At 47.2% G+C, this 17,217-nt stretch overlaps 1 protein-coding gene and 1 long non-coding RNA gene across 3 annotated transcripts in view; one reads left to right on the plus strand and one right to left on the minus strand.

Annotated features, from left to right (window-relative positions):
• Positions 1–252: 252 nt before the first annotated feature.
• Positions 253–5,316, minus strand: LOC147350060 (uncharacterized). Its single transcript, XR_015148599.1, has 2 exons — positions 4,893–5,316; positions 253–880 (listed from the first exon to the last, which is right to left on the minus strand). It is a non-coding gene; the product is annotated as an uncharacterized LOC147350060 (long non-coding RNA).
• A 117-nt stretch (positions 5,317–5,433) lies between these two features.
• ADCY2 (adenylate cyclase 2) overlaps positions 5,434–17,217 on the plus strand; it is a 454,409-nt gene continuing 442,625 nt past the window's right edge. The window contains exon 1 of one of the 2 annotated variants that reach the window (XM_086361165.1): positions 5,434–5,940. In XM_086361165.1, coding sequence (XP_086217291.1) covers positions 5,731–5,940 — 210 coding nt within the window. In that variant the 5' untranslated portion in view covers positions 5,434–5,730. The remainder of the gene's footprint in view (positions 5,941–17,217) is intronic. The other variant, XR_015148596.1, reaches the window with a different exon arrangement.

Here is a 17,217-nt window from a genome sequence, read left to right on the forward strand (position 1 = left end):
GCCCACCAGGCTCCCCTGTCTCTGGGATTCTCCAGGCCATAACACTGGAGTGGGTTGCCATTTCCTTCTCCAATGCATGAAAGTGAAAAGTGAAAGTGAAGTCGCTCAGTCGTGTCTGTCCCTCAGCGACCCCATGGACTGCAGCCTTCCAGGCTCCTCCATCCATGGGATTTTCCAGGCAAGAGTACTGAAGTGGGGTGCCATTGCCTTCTCCGTTTAACTTATTACAAGAATATTAACAACCATTACAGCTGTGTGAATACAAGCAGTGAGTTTATTTTCAAATGCAAACATAAAACCACGAATCAAACATGGTAGAGTGGCTTAACATCTTGAATTAAGTTATCCGAATTGAATGAATTCAGAATTGGGCAAAAATAGCCATGAAAGATGTCATAGCATTGTTTTTCCTAGAGACCACTTCTTGTCCCTCAAAGTACATTATTTAACAGTGTTAGAGTGTAATTGAATTATTCTCTCATTGACTCTTTTAAGGGACACCTAAAAGGATATAAAAGTAAAAGTCAAGGTTTCTGAATCATTCAAGCTTGGTACATAAAGCCCCTCTCCTGATACCTCCCTAGGCAACACATCCGGAGAACACAGCTTGCTCTATGAGTCATGACTTTTTAGATCTCATTCTCAGGGCAGGAGCTGAGAAATCGATTCCTCTCACACGGTTGTAGACGTGCGGGTCCTGGCGCTGATTAGTCATTAACTGGTTCTCACTCCCGGCCTCTCACAGAAGGAATTCCAGTGTCTCAGTGGTTCTTGAAACAGGTCCTAGGAACAAACTTTGGAACGGCAGTGGGCTTTTGTGAAAGGTCTGTCTCAAAATAATCTTCTCATATATCCAGGGCCATAAGTCCCAATCGGTCACCTGAAATCAGATTTTAAAGATGAGTTTATTAAATATTGATCCCAGTTTTGTCACTTGAGAAATAATTTATCAAATGAACCAAGGAGGCAAGATTTCTCAAAGACAAGTTGGGAGCATTCCACACCAAAGGAGAAAGAAGATAAATATATTAATGGTCCATTCAGCAACTCTGATGCTGTAGAAAGTGAACTGCAGGGGAGCTCCTTAGTGAGCTGAAAGAGTCAATGAGGCTTCCCGGAGCCGAAACTGGCTTTGGTGGTGTGGTTTCTGTAGCCATAGACTCCAGTTCAATCAAAATGTAAATGTTATCTGGGTACACAAAACGTATTTCATGGTGATAATGAATCTGTTGACATACTGTTCACACTTTATTATATAAATTGTAGTGATGTATTTGCCAGAGAGAAAAATGAATACATAGGGAAGTACTCTGCGCTCAGCTCTACTATACGCTCTGGTCTGTGTCTGTCCTTGGCACAGTTTGCCTGCCTGCCTTTAATCAATCAGAGCGCTGTGACATTGGGCAGAGCACAACGGCGTCCTTACTGACGAAGCTAATCTAACTGGGTTCGGAATAGGAACTAGAAGATGGGTTATTTTTAAAGCAAGGCCCATTGATTCAAAAATCCGGTTCTGCGGCATCATTATTTAACGGATGTGTAATCACTCAGGTGTGTTATCATCTGTGTGAAACATGATCAGTTTAGCAGGCAGGGGTGCCTGCGGTCTGTCTGCTGGAGGTCGAAGGGTCTGCCTGCTTGAACTGCAGCCTGCAGCCCTCAGGCTCTGCACGCAGGCAGGAATGCCAGGACAGCTCAGTGCCTCCTGTGAGTAGGACCGGCCCTTCAATTTGCAGAGCCCAGGGCAAAATAAAAATGGGTGACCTCTCATTCACAAATGATCAAGAATTTCAAGATGATGACAGCAGGACTTTAAATCAAGTGTGGGGCGACCCCAGGACAAACCACACTCCCACAGGCCCACCATCCTGCCTTCTGGGTTCTAAGGATGGAAGGCTGCCCTCTAGCGCTGCACGAGAAAAATGAATCCTCCTTCCCAATGCCTTCCCCCTCCCCACTTCTTCAGGCCCAGTTAGAGCTTCCACAGTCAGTTTCTCTGTGTGTTTTGTCACAAATGCCTTGATACCGAGTGAGTTCATGGGAAAACCCTTTATTCTCTGTGCGTTACCCTTGGCATAGCCTCCCTGCCACCTAAAACTATGGAAATGGACTTGCGGACTCCTTAGGGTCCCTTGAATCACATGAGTCATGAAATCACAGATTTCATGCTCCTGGCTTTGTACTAAAGGGCATTTCTCACTCCACTTCACGCTGCTTGTGGATTATCATTTCGTGGTTTTCCTTTCTTTTCTCCCTCCCTTCAAAATAGAAACTGTTGTGAACTTTTAAAAAGGTATACTTGGTGCAATTGATTCTAAAATGCTGATAAAATAACTATAATCATTATATTGGTTCACATTTTATTTTGTATAAATAGGTCCTCATAAAAATAAGCCCCTATGGCTGATTCATGTTGACGCATGGCAGAAACCAACATAACATTGTAAAGCTATTATCGGCCAATTAAAAATAAATTAAAAAAAATAAGCCCGCAAACTGAAACCCAGTGTAACCTTGGGAAGCCTGACATATCTTGATTATTATAGTATATTCCTTTCATCACCTGTCTACTATGGTGAAATTTAAATTGTATGGGGGAGTTGGGGATGAATGTTGATCTTTTTCTCATGTTCTGTTCTTTGTAGCCCTACTTTTCAAAGTACATTGGGAATTCCTAGAAGGGTCCTAGGCCTGGTTTATTTTCCCCCTTGAACATTTGACATACTTGTTGCTGCTTAGTTGCTAAGTCATGTCCAACTATTTTGCGACCCCATAGACTGTAGCCCACAAGGCTCTTCTGTCCATGGGATTCTCCAGGCAAGAATACTGGAGTGGGTTGTCATTTCCTTCTCCAGGGGATCTTCCAGACACAGGGATGGAACCAGTGTCTCCTGCGCTGGCAGGCGGATTCTTTACCACTGAGCTACCAGGGACTACCTGACATCTGACATAGGACAGGCACAAAATAAGTATCTATTGCAGGAATTAACGAAAGAGTGAGTGATAAAAAATGTCATAAGGGTCAAAGACAATGCTTCCTTCAAGCAGAGTCTCTTTTAAATTATATTTAACAAATCTCCTAGAACTCTTACACCAACCCTATTTTACCATGTGGCGAATAGAGAGATAGATAGTGGTTGTTAAAAACACCCCATTGCCCCCTAGAGAGAAGGAGAAAATAATTAAATAGGTACTTTTCCCTCGCACCTCTCTCAGTACTTTTAACCATAAACCTAAGTTACAGATTATTTACTTTTCCTTCCTCCTTGAGTGGGTAAAGGAAGCCGTTTATCAAGGCAAAGGGTGAGGATGCCTCATGAATCAGAGAAGAGAAGTTACTGCAAGTGCAACCCAGACAGACCTGGGGCAGAGCCAGAAGAAGCAGAATCTTCAGGCCAGAAAATGCAACTTCCCACTCACCTGGGCTTCCTTAGGAGGCTCTGGGCTCTAGCTGTTTATACACAATCTGATTCATCAGAGCTGTCTTACAGCTTGCTCTCAGAACCACCAAAATCCTCAACTCCCTCGGTCCAAACCAAAGAGCTGAGCCCAGTGGGTGAGCAGACCCGAGGGAAACGATAGGATTGGAATTCACCTGGTTAAAGGTCTATAGCCAGGCGCGGGCAGGCAAAGCGGCGTGAGGGGAGCAAACCAGGAGCTGGACAGAGAAGACAGTCCCATCCTCTGACTGGGCGGGGGCCGTGGGACCCCCTTCTCCCATGCGTTGCCGCCTCCTCTTTCTCCTCATCTGCAGGTCCAGGGTGGGAGGGCAGGCCCAGGACCAAGTGGAATCTGGAGGTCAGGGCCTTGGTCCAGGCTCTGGAATCTGGGACACGCCCCCTCTGCCTACCCCATCGTGACCAGCCCCCCCAGGTGGCCCGGCTGTGTCCTTCTCTGCTCTACACTCCCTGAGCAGAGAAGGCATCAACTGCAGCTAAAAATACAGCCCTTAGAAAATACAGCCCTAAAATACAGCCTAAAAATACAGCCCTCCGGGTCCTCCTCCATCCGTGGCCTGGGTTTCGTGGTCACTGGGCACGCAGCTGCCCGGCTCACATGCCCCTGCCGGGCAGGGGGACAGGAGTGCCCGAGCGGGCAGCGGGACGCTTCGGGAAGGTTTGCCAAGTGCTGGGCGGTGCCAGGGCTCAGAGGCCCCCTGCACCGGTCCCGTGTCCCGGGACGGACAACGGCACAGGATCACGCCCTGGGCTGTTTGCTTGAGCACGAGAGGGGAGGGTCGAGGTCCACTGTGCGGAGAGGTGGGCTTTGCTTGAACAGGAGGAACCCTCCAGAGAGGGGTGGGCTCCCTCGGAGAGCGCCAGCGAGCGCCCCCCACCGCCCGGGAGAGTGCCAGAAGTCTGGACTCCTGGGCTTGTCGGGATGGGCCCCTTCCCCGGCAGCCGCCCGCCACCCCATCCTCCCCCCAGCCACGCGGCTCCAGCCGGGTCTCCAGCACCGCTTCCCCCGCCCCCCGCGCCCAGTGCCTCGAGGTAGCGTGGAGGGAGGGGGTCCCAGGGCGCGACCCTCCCCCCCGCAATCCCCTGCACCAGCGCCCTCTCCCCGCCGCGCCCTCGCGGCGCAGCAGGGACTCGGCGGAGACCCTGGATCCGTCAGAGGGCTCCCCCTAAACTCCGAGTCGACAAATCTTGCCCCATGGGGTCCCTCCCAAGTGTGACTTAAGCTGAAACTGCAGGGCGAGAACGTGGCGGGGTGCAGCCTCCCTCCTGCATTGCGCACTTGGGGGGCTGTTCTCTGCCCGGGGGTCCCTTCGCGCCCCAGCGCTTTCCCGCTCCCTGCAAGGAAGCCCCGGGCCCTCTAGATAGTCGAGAGGACCGTGAAGCCCCCAAGCCCTCTGCGCAGAGTCGAAGAAAACGAGAGTAGGAATCCCCTACCCAGGGTGGAAACCCCCTACCCAGTAGGGGATGCGGAGAGGAGGCAACTCCTCCGTCACTCGCCCGGAGAGGCAGTCCCGGCGGTCCTCTGAGCCCTAGGTACCGAAGAAGGCGAGGTCTCCTCTCGGCTCCGCCAAAGTCGGCAGGAGGGGGGGGGCGCACCCAGCCCCCCGCAGACCACTCAGAGCTGGGGCCGCCAGAGGGTGGGAGTGCCCCTTCTCACGGCTCTTGGAGCTAGTGGGGAGCAGTTAGGAGCCCCCGCGTCGTCCCAGCGAGGTGGGAGGTGGAGGGGTACGGACAGGGGGAACCCCCCAGGCCGGTCGCGGACCGCGTAGGGGACGGTGGGAGCACCCCGCTAGCCCCCAGCCCAGGCGGGGACCGCGGAGGGAGGTGGCCCGCGCCGGGCCGAGTGTGGGCGTGTCCAAGGGGCGGGCGCCCGGGTATCCGGGCGCGGCCGGTTCCTCCTCCCGGGCACCCGGCCCTCGGCCCGGTGCCGCCCCCAGCGCGCGCGGCCCGGCCGTCGGGGGGCGGCGGCGGCGGCGGCTGCGGCGGCGGGTGGAGGCCCGGGCTTCGCCGCGCGGGGTGGGGGCAGAGGCGGGCCGAGCGCCCCTGTCGCGCCCGCCCCCTCCCGCGCGGTGGCGGCAGCGGCGCCGCCGGGAGCTGCCCCCAAGGCCGCCGCCCAGCCCCGGGGCGCCGAGCTCCGCCCGCGCTGGAGGCCCCTGCGCGCAGCTCGGAGCGCGGGCAGCCCGGGCCGGCCGAGGCGGCGCGGGGGTGGCACGCGGGCGGGCGGCGCAGCCCCGGCCGGGCGCGCTCGGCGGGCGCCCCGCGAGCCGCCCCGATGTGGCAGGAGGCGATGCGGCGGCGCCGCTACCTGCGGGACCGCGCCGAGGCGGCGGCGGGCGGCGGAGACGGGCTGCAGCGGTCCCGGGACTGGCTCTACGAGTCCTACTACCGCATGAGCCAGCAGCACCCGCTCATCGTCTTCCTGCTGCTCATCGTCATGGGCGCCTGCCTCGCCCTGCTCGCCGTCTTCTTCGCGCTCCGCCTGGTGAGTGTCCTCCCCGCGCGCCCCCCGGGCCCCGGGAGGCGAGGGACGGACCCGGCCCGGGCGCCTCCCGCCCCGGGGGCTGGCCCCTCGGCTCGCGCGGCTCCCGGCCCCTCGGCTCGCGCGGCTCCCGGCCCCTCCTCGGCCCGCCAGCGGCCGGCCTGGCTCGAGCGAGCCCTGCGGGCAGGAGAAAAGTTTTCCTTGGGAGGTTCTACCCAAAAATAAAAGTTTCCGGGGTGTGTGCACCAGGTGGACCGCCGCGGCGTGCGTTCTCCATCTCTGCGCGCCCGCCGGCAAACTCGCTGCGCTTTCCGCGCGGCATCCGCTCCAGCGGGTCTCCATCCGAATCAGCACCGCGCCTCTCTTGGCGAGGCCGCTGCCCGGCTCCCGAGCTGGCGTTTTAGTTTGGATCGGACGTCATTTAAGTCTGTAGAAATCCTGCCTCGGGAAAGTGGTGAATGACGAGGGAAAAAAAAAAGAAATACAAGTATTTATTATCCATCTTTGCCTTTAAATCTGGCAGATTTAGTCCCATAGGCAGAGAGGTGGGGGTATTGACCTGTTGTGAGCCTGCATCCTTTGAGTGTCTAAGTCACAAGCATTGGTGGACTGTCACCTTCCTATTTCTAGGGGGGTCGTTTATCGTGCCTGCTGTTTGGTACAGGTTACTCAACTGGGTTTCATCGCTGGGACCGCAGTGCAACTCTACAGATGATGTCAGTTTTGCCAATTTGTATTTTTCAAGCAGGAGCCTTTGGCTCACTCCCTTAAGCAGTGAGAGGAAATCTGTAGATGGCGGTAAACTTCCTGTTACTGATCTTTGTGTTGGTGTGGTTCAAACTTTTGCACTGCCTGTGATGTGCCTGTGCAGCTCGGGTGCCAAGCATTGATTAATCAGTGAGATATTTTTGGTCAGTGGTTGATCTGGGGACGTCTGAGAGGAATGCTGTCTTTTTAGCATAGAATATAAACATAAACCTATATTCCTGTCCTCGGAGCAAAGGCGTGGGTACGTGCCTTTATTTCACCACTGCGTGCAAAATCTCTGTCCTTGGTTTTTGGCAATTTTTTCCTCATATCCTGAGCCAGATGGTGCTTAGATATTATGCATGGGAAAACTTGTTATCGTCATGGGTTCTTTAAAAAATGAAGTTTGCCTTCTCCCCACAATTGTCAAAGGTGTTGTCTTCTCATGGAATTCAACAAGATAAGGAAAAAAAAATTAGAAAGCAGAAGATCATGGATGCCACCGATCATAACTGGGTCTTATATTATGCAACACAGAGCAGAGAGCACCTTCATTCTGCATTCTGGGTGTGAGTTCAGGGCAGTCTTCACAATCTTCTTGCCAGCCTGCACTGCTTCCTGGAATGGCATCTTTTTTTGTCTTCTCACCACTTTTTAGGGCCAAGGAGGACTTGAGGAGAGACTTCTGCTCCGTCTCCTTGGCAAGCAGACTCTCTGAAGGCATCTCCTGTTCATTACCATTCCTGCAGGGGAGAAAACACGTCCCTCTTCCTCTGCAAATCTGTTCTGCCAGGACATTGCTGCTTGTGATTCTGGCGAATCTGTAATTCAAAGCGTTCTGGCTGGTTCTCTTCTAAATGGAAGAGGAGGAGCAGGTGATGGCCTATTTATAGCGCCATTAATATATTTAAAGACAAGTGTGAAGTTCGTGCCTCCCTGACACACACCACTTTGCTATGATACGGATCTCTAACTTCTTAAACCTTGATCTAGTTTGAACGCATCGCTGTGCCCTGAGAGATTCAGTGCAGTCAGCTGGAAGCTCCCGTCTCTAATCTGCCTTTGATCTTTGTGCTTCTCTACTCAGTTCCTTTAGGGTTTCCCAGGTGGCACTAGTAAGGAACCCTGCAGTTGTAGGAGACATAAGAGACGTGTGTTCAGTCCCTGGGTGGGGAAGAGCCACCGGAGGAGGAAAGGCAACCCACAAATCCCATGGACAGAGGAGCCTGGTGGGTTGCCATCCACAGGGTTGCAGAGTTGGACACAGCTGAAAAGACGTAGCATGCACTTAATGCATCCAGTTGCTTTACATTCTATTTCATGGGGAACAAATGTTGGAATGGCATCTTTTTGAAAAGTTTGCTCAGGCATCTTCATTTTTCTTGGTAAATCGATCATTCCCACAGTCTAGGCATTCAGCAAAATCACTTTAAGCAGAAAGCGAGCACTTCTCTTGGAGGGGCTGTAGCCCAGGGGGAGGTCCAGAGATGATGGAATGGATCCTGTTCTCTGCTCAGCCTAAGCCATGCTCGGTCATGTTTGCTCTTTGTAAACCCCTCTAGGTGATGAGCTGTGCAGAAATGTTCCAGAGTCAGGAAGGGTAATGGGGTCTGGTGGAAAGGTGACCTTCAAGCAGGAGCTGGGGCTGCTGGGCTGGGTGGGAATTGGTAAACGCCAGGGAGGAATGGACCCTGTCCTTTGAAACTTGACCTTCAGAAGGACTGGATCGGTTCTGAGGTCTGGACAGCTCGTTTCTATTTTGCTTTTAGTAATAACGTAAATAGCAGTTTCACTTTGCAAAACCATATTCTCTATCCCTGCCGTTCAAGGTCAGGAGCTTTGGAAGGCAGTGCAGCAGTAACAGAGGCCCATGCGCACAGTGGGTGAGGTGAGTTCATTTCTCAGAATGACCAGAGTGTGGCTTCCCAGAGATCTACCTCGGAAGACAGAAATAGCTGCTTGGGGCAGGCCCAGGTTTCCACCTTTACTAGAATTGCTAGGCTCTGATGTAATTCAGGAGCTCGGCAGATCTATTTTTGCTTCCTGTAATCTTGGACAGATTCCTTCTTTCCTATGAATCTGCCTAATTTTGATTTCCATTAGACTTCTACCAGTTCTTGTAGTAGGAAATGTCTGGCAACTTACTTCATGCACATCCATGGTCTCCTGCAACATTTGGATCACAAAATGATCCTAACATCATCTGAATACATGGTGATTATTTTGCAATATTGTAATTGCTTTTGCGTGAAGTGACTGGAAATATATCTTTAAAAAAGTAAGCTTCATCTTGACTTTGTATTCCCCTTTGTTGTTGCAGTTCAGTTGCTTAGTTGTGTCCAACTCTTGGCTTCCCTGTCCTTCACTGTCTCCCAGAGTTTGCTCAAACTCATGTTCATCGAGTCAGTGATGCCATCCAACCATCTCATCCTCTGTCGTCCCCTTCGCCTCCTGCCCTCAATCTTTCCCAGCACCAGGGTCTTTTCCAATGAGTCGGCTCTTGGCATCAGGTGGCCAAAGGATTGGAGCTTCAGCTCCCTAATTGTGTTCCTGTAATTGACATTATTCACAAACCTCTCTCACTTAATTTCAATCTGTGGTCAATCCATGCTTTTGCATCATTGATCATGAAGTTAAAGTAACCTGCAAAGTATTTTTATTATACTGTAAAGTAAATTCTGAATTGAAATTTTACCATCTTGCTTAAATGCTTTTTATTTTTTTACATAAAAAGCTGTTAAATAGGTTTAACCCCATATTTGTTAAGAAATATCAAGACATGAAAACAGTAGCACATATGATACCATGACTTGAATTTTAATCTCTTATTTAATAATATTAAAAATACTTTCTTTTTGCTTATGTTGAAAGTTTTTGACGATACTATGGGCATGCTGAACAAAATTAAATTGCCCCCTGGCATCAGAGACCCTGGAACTAATGAGACCAACCTTGTAAGTCCTGAGTCTTAGGAGTTAACTTCATTGTCCAGGACTGGTTCTTATTACTAAATGCATGACAAGCTCATCTCAGAATTAAATCCTCTCTCGTTTATTATGTCCCAAAGCAGCCAACTTTTCTCAAAATTTGCCTGTCATAGTTAGGAAAGGTTGACATAATTTTTTTAGGCTAGCTCCAGCCAGATTTGTTTTGGCTAAAATTTATGATTAGGGGTGGTCAGTATTTCAACTGGAAAAATTTCATTCCTATAAATTTTAAATAGTCAGATATTGCAAGAAAACTGATTTTTTGGTCTATTTTTTAGTAATGAAATCAAATAAGGTTTTATTAAATATGTAATACATATGATTTTTCCGATTATGATCTACCTTCTTGCCTTCACTGTGACTGAGCATGCCAGCTCTTTCCAGCGATGACCACAAGTACTTCACGACGTATCAGTTTTCCCAGCATCAGGTGTTTTTCCTCAGGGCAGATGTATTGGAGTGTTTCTTTTCTCTGTACATGGATAAAGAATCTTAATTTTTCCAAAGCAAATAAATGAAACCAGTCATTGTAGAGGGGAGTAGTTTTATGATTGCAGGGACTATTTCAGCACCCCCAGTGGGTGGAAGAATCAAGAATCTTTTGACAAGAAAGTCAGTCTTTCACCCCTTCCTTGGGGAGTGGAAGGCTGGAGAAGGCAGATGAACATGTCTGACATCTCCTCTGGGGAGTAGGAAATTCTCTGCGTACTTTCTCCAGTCTCATCATTCTGGGGCTGGGGGCGGGGGATGGGGAGGGAATAGTGCATGCTCTCAGGAATTGGAGAGGAGGAATCTCAAGGTACATCTTTCTGTGAATGTCTCTATCCATGCAGGAGACTTACTTGGCAGGTATTTGTAATCACAACCAGTAATTCAATGTCATTTTAATTATAACTTCGCTGTGGTATAAACAAAAGACAGTGAAAAACTGTCATTTTCTGCAGAAACGCTGGCTCATTTTACAGTTTACAGGCCCAGCAGGAAAAGACGTGGAAGCATCCTTTGGATAGTCAAGTGTGTGCTGTGCGGCTTGTGTGCTCAGTCCATCCTTCAGGTCTGACTCTTTGTGACCCCTTGGACTGCAGCCGGCCAGGCTCCTCTGTCCCTGGGGTTCTCTAAGCAAGAATACTGGAGTGGGCTGCCATTTCCTGCCCCAGGGTACTCTGCTTCTGCCTGTAACTCAGTGTTGGCATCAGCACCATCCGCTGGACAGTCCGCTCATTCTTCCTTCAGTGATGCGGATGGAGCGTCCGCTGGAACCAGCACTGGGGTGGGCATCCCCCTGGGGGGTATTCCATCCTGGAGCGGCTCTGGCCCGCTGCCGTCGGCCTCTCTGCTCTGGGTGGTCGGTCAGCCTGGACTCCACCTGCAGCTGGTCCTCTCTAGCTTTGCTCTGTTTCCTCCAGTGCATCCAGTGCGTCCCCTCGCCTGGAAGCCTCCTCCTCCATATGCCGCTTGTCCAAGTTCAAGCTCTCCTTCTCACGCTTCAGCAGTCCGGCTTGTGCTGTGCATTCCTATCTGTACTGGATGCCTGCAGAGCTCATCCATTCTTCTTGTTGTGGTTCAGTTGCTCAGTCATGTCTGACTCTTTGTGACCTCATGGACTGCAGAATGCCAGGCTCCACTGTCCTCCACTATCTCTTGGAGTTTGCTTAAATCTATGTTTGCTGAGTCAGTGACGCCATCCAACCATCTCATCCTCTGTCGCCCCCTTCTCCTCCTGCCTTCAGTCTTTGCCAGCATCAGGGTCTTTTCCAGGGAGTCAGCTCTTTGCATCAGGTGGCCAAAGGATTGGAGCTTCAGCGTCAGCATTAGTCCTTCCAATGAATATTCAGGGTTGATTTCCTTTAAGATTTACTGGATTCATCTCCTTGAGCTCACTCATTACATGAAATAATTTTCCCTCTCGATGACTATTGTCTGACCTGCAGAATACTTTGTTGAGTTCATCTTGTCTCCTCAACTAATTGTTAGTTCTTACAGGGAATAAACTTAGCACCCCCAATATTTAATGCAGCACTAACCAGACGGAAGGTGTGTAATTAACATGTACATTTTAGGGGATAGATATGTTTTCCTTAGCAGCTGTCATTCCCATCGTATGGCCTCTTGTTAAGAACATAAAACTGTCACTAGACCTGGATCTGGTCTCAGTGTTGCCACTTAGTGTTCCTGAAAAATTGATTTGTCTGCTGTGGACTGAAATGAATAACGCGACCAGGCTCAGGGAGTTCGTTTGGGAACTGAGTAAAATGGACCCTGTGGACATTTAGCACAGAGCTGGGCACCCGTCTTACCTACAACAAACGTGGTCATTTTTGTTATTATATTTGCAGCACCCAGGTTTCTCCAGGGTAGATGTATTTCAGGCTGACAACTAAATGAATACTAGAATTTTAAAATCTAGGTATAAAAAATGGGTTGTTTTTCTATTTACATGATAAGTATGAATATAGCTTTGAGTTATTTTATAAAAAATAATCAAGAATTGTAGATAGTTTAATTAAAGTAATGTTTTGACACATTACCAGTCTCTAGCACTAAAATTCTGCCAAATTGACACGTGAATTGACGTTCATATTTTTAAATTTTGTTAGCTTTGGATACTGTTATATGAATGAACAAGAGTGATAAGATAATATTTACCAGGGCTTCTCTGGTAGCTCAGCTGGTAAAGAATCTGCCTGCAATGTGGTAGACCCTGGTTTGATTCCTGGGTCAGGAAGATCCACTGGAGAAGGGGTAGGCTACACACTCCAGTATTCTTGGGCTTCCCCTGTGGCTCAGCTGATAAAGAATCCACCTGCAATGCGGGACACCTGGGTTTGATTGCTAGGTTGGGAAGATCCCCTGGAGAAGGGAAGGCTACCCACTCCAGTATTCTGGGCTGGAGAATTCCATGGCCTGTACAGTCCATGGGGTTGCAGAGAGTCAGACGTGACTGAGCGACTTTCACTTGCGCTCCGTTGTGTCAGGCTGTCCACGGGAATTGACATGCATCTGGCAGTTTTGGTTTGCAGCCCCAGTGCATTTGGAAGGAGAGAAAAGGGTTGTTGAATCAGCACATGTGTTTGATCCATTTGGCCCAGTTAAGACTTGGATAATGTTGCTTCAGTGCCCTCTTTGTATAAGGATCCAGTAAAAACCACAAGGCTGGGAACCCAGAGAGATTTGCAGTTTGGAGGTTCACATTACAAATCATCATGTCACTTGGGCTTACACTTCCATCCCCAGGTGCCAGCTTCAGGAGAGAGAGAGTGATGGGCAGAGTAGAGAACCCCAGCCTAAAAATCCCCATGAGCAGCTTTGCCGGCCAGCTTTCTGATTCTTCCCAGGGCTGTGGAACGACAGTGCCAGGACAGAGGGGACGAGACTACAGACCTGGGTTATTATTGCTCTATCGCCATTAAGGATGCAGAAGTCCAGCTGTATCTCAAGAGTTGAACCAAATCCTTTTAAAAACCATCTCATCCTCCGTTGTCCCCTTCTCCTCCTGCCCCCAATCCCTCCCAGCATCAGAGTCTTTTCCAATGAGTCAGCTCTTTGCATGAGGTGGCCAAAGTACTGGAGTTTTAGCTTTAGCATCATTCCTTCCAAAGAACACCCAGGACTGATCTCCTTTAGAATGAACTAGTGGGATCTCCTTGCAGTCCAAGGGACTCTCAGGAGTCTTCTCCAATACCACAGTTCAAAAGCATCAATTCTTCAGCGCTCAGCTTTCTTCACAGTCCAACTCTGACATCCATACATGACCACTGGAAAAACCATAGCATTGATCAGACGGACCTTTGTTGGCAAAGTAGTGTCTCTGCTCTTCAATATGTTCTCTAGGTTGGTCATAACTTTAATTTCATGGCTGCAATCACCATCTGCAGTGGAAACATACAAATATAAAGTACCATAGCTTCTTCTTAGAACTTGAAATTCTTGAGAACGTGAAATTTCTCAAGATGATGACTGTTATCAGAGAGGAGCTTAGGAATAAGTCCGTGTCTAGGGTCTCCACCTCCCTGAAGGTTCCTGCTGGAGACAGAGGTGGACCAGGCAGGGCTCTGGTGATGAGAGCCCTGACTGCAGGGTTTCAGAATGAGAGCATCTCCCCGTTTGTACCAGCGTCCTTTACTGTCCCTCAGACATAATGATCTTGGGATAGCATGGCCAGGACAAGTGTAATATCACAGGTGCAGGCTTCCATTCCTACAGGCTTACTGCAAAGATTGAATTACTGCCTGTGTATTTTAACATACTGTATTATCTTTTAAGCTATATAAAAAAGGGGAAATAATTAAGATTTCAAGCTACTAGTGATCTGTCAATATTAGGAAAGAATGGAAGTTTTAGACTGGTGCATCAGTAGAACAAAAGCCATGTGATGTTAAAAATGAGGAGGATAAGGAGATCAGATGAATAAAGACGAAAGAGGTAATGAAGAAATGTTAGCATAGTTCAGACATACAGTTGATCTAACATCTACTCTTTCCCAGTTGTTGACTTGCAGTTAATTCAAACCTATAACACCCATGTTCTTCAGAATTGGACTTTAGGTGCACAGAATGGGATTTATCATTTGACTAATTTAATTAAACTTTGATTACTGAGCTCAGTTTTCACTGATAACGTTTGTTTGTTTACACTAAAAATAAGCACCCGTGTCCCCAGTCCAAACTAGAATACCCCAGTAATGTCAATCAGCCTGTATGCTGCATCTCTCATTTCCCTACCGACCCTCAGAAGTAGACTTCCTCTGCACTTCTTGTCATTTCTTTCTGTTTATTTTATCCATTTTGTCATGCATGCCTGTATATATCATGATGGTACTCGTGAGGTGTAAGGTAGTGATCAAGATCCGTTTATGTCAAGCATTTAACAGGAGGCTGCCTGTGTGCTGTTTTGGATCTGTTAGGGATTCTCTGTTCCTTATTAATTCCTGAATACTCAGGAATTGAGAGGAGAGGCACGCCTCTCCCGAGGGCTGAGGAACCCAGGCATTTCCTTCATTAGTTTTTCTATACGGTGATAAGTACCCTCTTCCTTCTTGTGAACTATACGGTAAAAGTGATTGTTTACAACTCTCTCTCTCTTTAATATGGATTGCCTAGGCTTTGTAAGCCTGGAATTTTAATCTTTATCTTTGCTGAGAATAACTACCTTGTAAGACAGTATATATGCCCACACCATGTTGATTAAAACACCTTTGCTCCATCAGAGCTCTGGTTCCCATGTCTGTCTTTCTCTTTCTCTCTCTCTCTCCCTCTCTCTCTTTTTCAGGCTGATCCCCTGGAGCGCAGAGGCTCTCTGAGTTCACTTTCCAGCCCGGGCTTCTAAGACCCTCTAGAGAAGGCGCTCTGCGCCTTCACCCCATCGAGAGGGCGCCTGAGGCCTTCATGAACACAGCAAGCCCCGTGCAGGGGCTTTATTGGTTTTCTGCGTAAACCAAGGAATATCAGCCTCTTTCTCTCTCCTTTACTTTATTATCGGTCGGCTCCGGTCCACCAGGTTCCGGTCCATTAAAGGACCACGACACATGTACATGCTTTTTTCTTGTGGAGAATTGATTTTTACTTATCCATTTTAGTTACTTCTTTCACCATATCTGTTATAAATCAAAATTCCACACACAAGTGGTTTGTTATGGGTTATCTTTTCTGCTCCATTGGTTACATTTTTCTTTTTTAAATACACATGCACAGAGTATAATTAATAAAGCTTTATAATAAGTATTTATATTGGGCAAGGGAAATAACATTCAACTTTTTGAAAAGCTTTTTGGTTATTCTTGACTTTTTCTTCTTCCATACAAACTTTACAATCAACTTATTTTAACCTCAATATAAAAAAACTCAAGTAGGATCTTGTTAGTGTTATATTTAACCTATTGATTCATTTGCTGAGAATTCAATTTTGTGATATTAAATTTTTCTATCCATGAACATGGGCCATCTCTCCATTCATTTATGTGGTTCAATAATGTTTTATAGTTTTCCATAGGTTGTTCTTACTCCTTGATACCAAAGGATATTGTGTATTTTATTGCTTACTGTAAATTGTATTTTAAAAATTATGAAATTGGGTATTTCTATTCTTTTGTTGATGCTGTAAAAGAATATAACTTAATTTTAGATATTATTTTATATCTATACAGCTTATCATATCCTTTTTATTATTAGTAACTGAAATGCAGACACTTTCAGGTTCTCTACATAAATAATCATATCATCTCCAAATCAGTTCACTTCAGTTGCTAAGTCTTGTCTGATTCTTTGCAACCCATGGATTACAGCACGCCAGGCTTCCCTGTCTATCACCAACCCCTGGCGTTTGCTCAGACTCATGTCCATTGAGTTGGTGATTCCATCCAACCAACTCATCCTCTGTCACCCTCTTCTCCTCCTGCCTTCAGTCTTTCCCAGCATTAGGGTTTTTTCCAGTGAATCAGTTCTTCGCATCAGGTGACCAAAGTATTGGAGCTTCAGCTTCAGTGTCAGTCCTTCCAATGAATATTCAGGACTGATTTCCTTTAAGGTTGACCTCCTTGCAGTCCAGGGGACTCTCAAGAGTCTTCTCCAACACCACAGTTCAAAAGCATCATTTCTTCGGCACTCAGCTTTCTTTATGGTCCATCTCTCACATCCATACATGACTACTGGTAAAACCATAGCTTTGACCAGACAGACCTTTGTCAGAAAAGTAATGTCTCTGTTTTTTAATATGCTATCTAGGTTTGACATAGCTTTTCTTCCAGGGAGCAAGCATCTTTTAATTTCATGGCTGCAGTCACCATCTGCAGTGATTTTGGAGCCCAAGAAAATAAAGTCTGTCACTGTTTCTATTGTTTCCCCATCTATTTGCCATGAAGTGATGTGACTGGATGTCATGATCTTAGTTTTTGAATGTTTTTAGTTTTTCTGCAAGTACTGAGAGTTTTATTTTATTTTGTCCCATACATTTCTTTTCTCACTTCTTTTTCTTGTATTATTGTGTTGGCCTGAAACTAATATGCTGTTGACAAACTGGTGATTGTGAGTGCCCTTGCCTTTTTTTCTGGTTTTAAATAGAATTCCTTAATAGTTTATTCATTTATGATGATGCTGGTTATAGATTTTTATAGATATTCTTCGAGATTCCTTTTGGTTAATTTATAGAAAAAGTTTAAATATGATTGTTTAGTTTTACCAAACTGAGATAATCAAAAGATTTTTTGATGTGTTTTAAAGTCAGTGTAATGAATAATAATTTTCTATTATTGAGCAATTTTTATATTTATGATAAAAATACAGTTTTTATGATAGAATCCTATAAAATGCTGGATGTGAAGTGCTAACATTTTAAGGTTTTTGCTGACGTAGTCTTTGGTAAAATGAATTTGGAATATTTATCAGATTGGCATTTTTCTTTTTTATAAGTTTTTCTGGTCTTAAAACTCAGGGAGTATGCCTTTATTCTTAGTTTCCTAAAAGTTTTCATTATGTTAGAAAGAGTTGAAGGAATTTACTTAGAAAACCACATGGGTTTGTTGCTTTCTTTGGAGAGAGATTTAAAAATTTTT

This window comes from Bos grunniens, chromosome 20 (genome assembly GCF_055505025.1).
Source record: "Bos grunniens cultivar Pamir isolate PY7600 chromosome 20, Bosgru_T2T1.0, whole genome shotgun sequence".
Taxonomy (NCBI): Eukaryota; Metazoa; Chordata; class Mammalia; order Artiodactyla; family Bovidae; genus Bos; species Bos grunniens.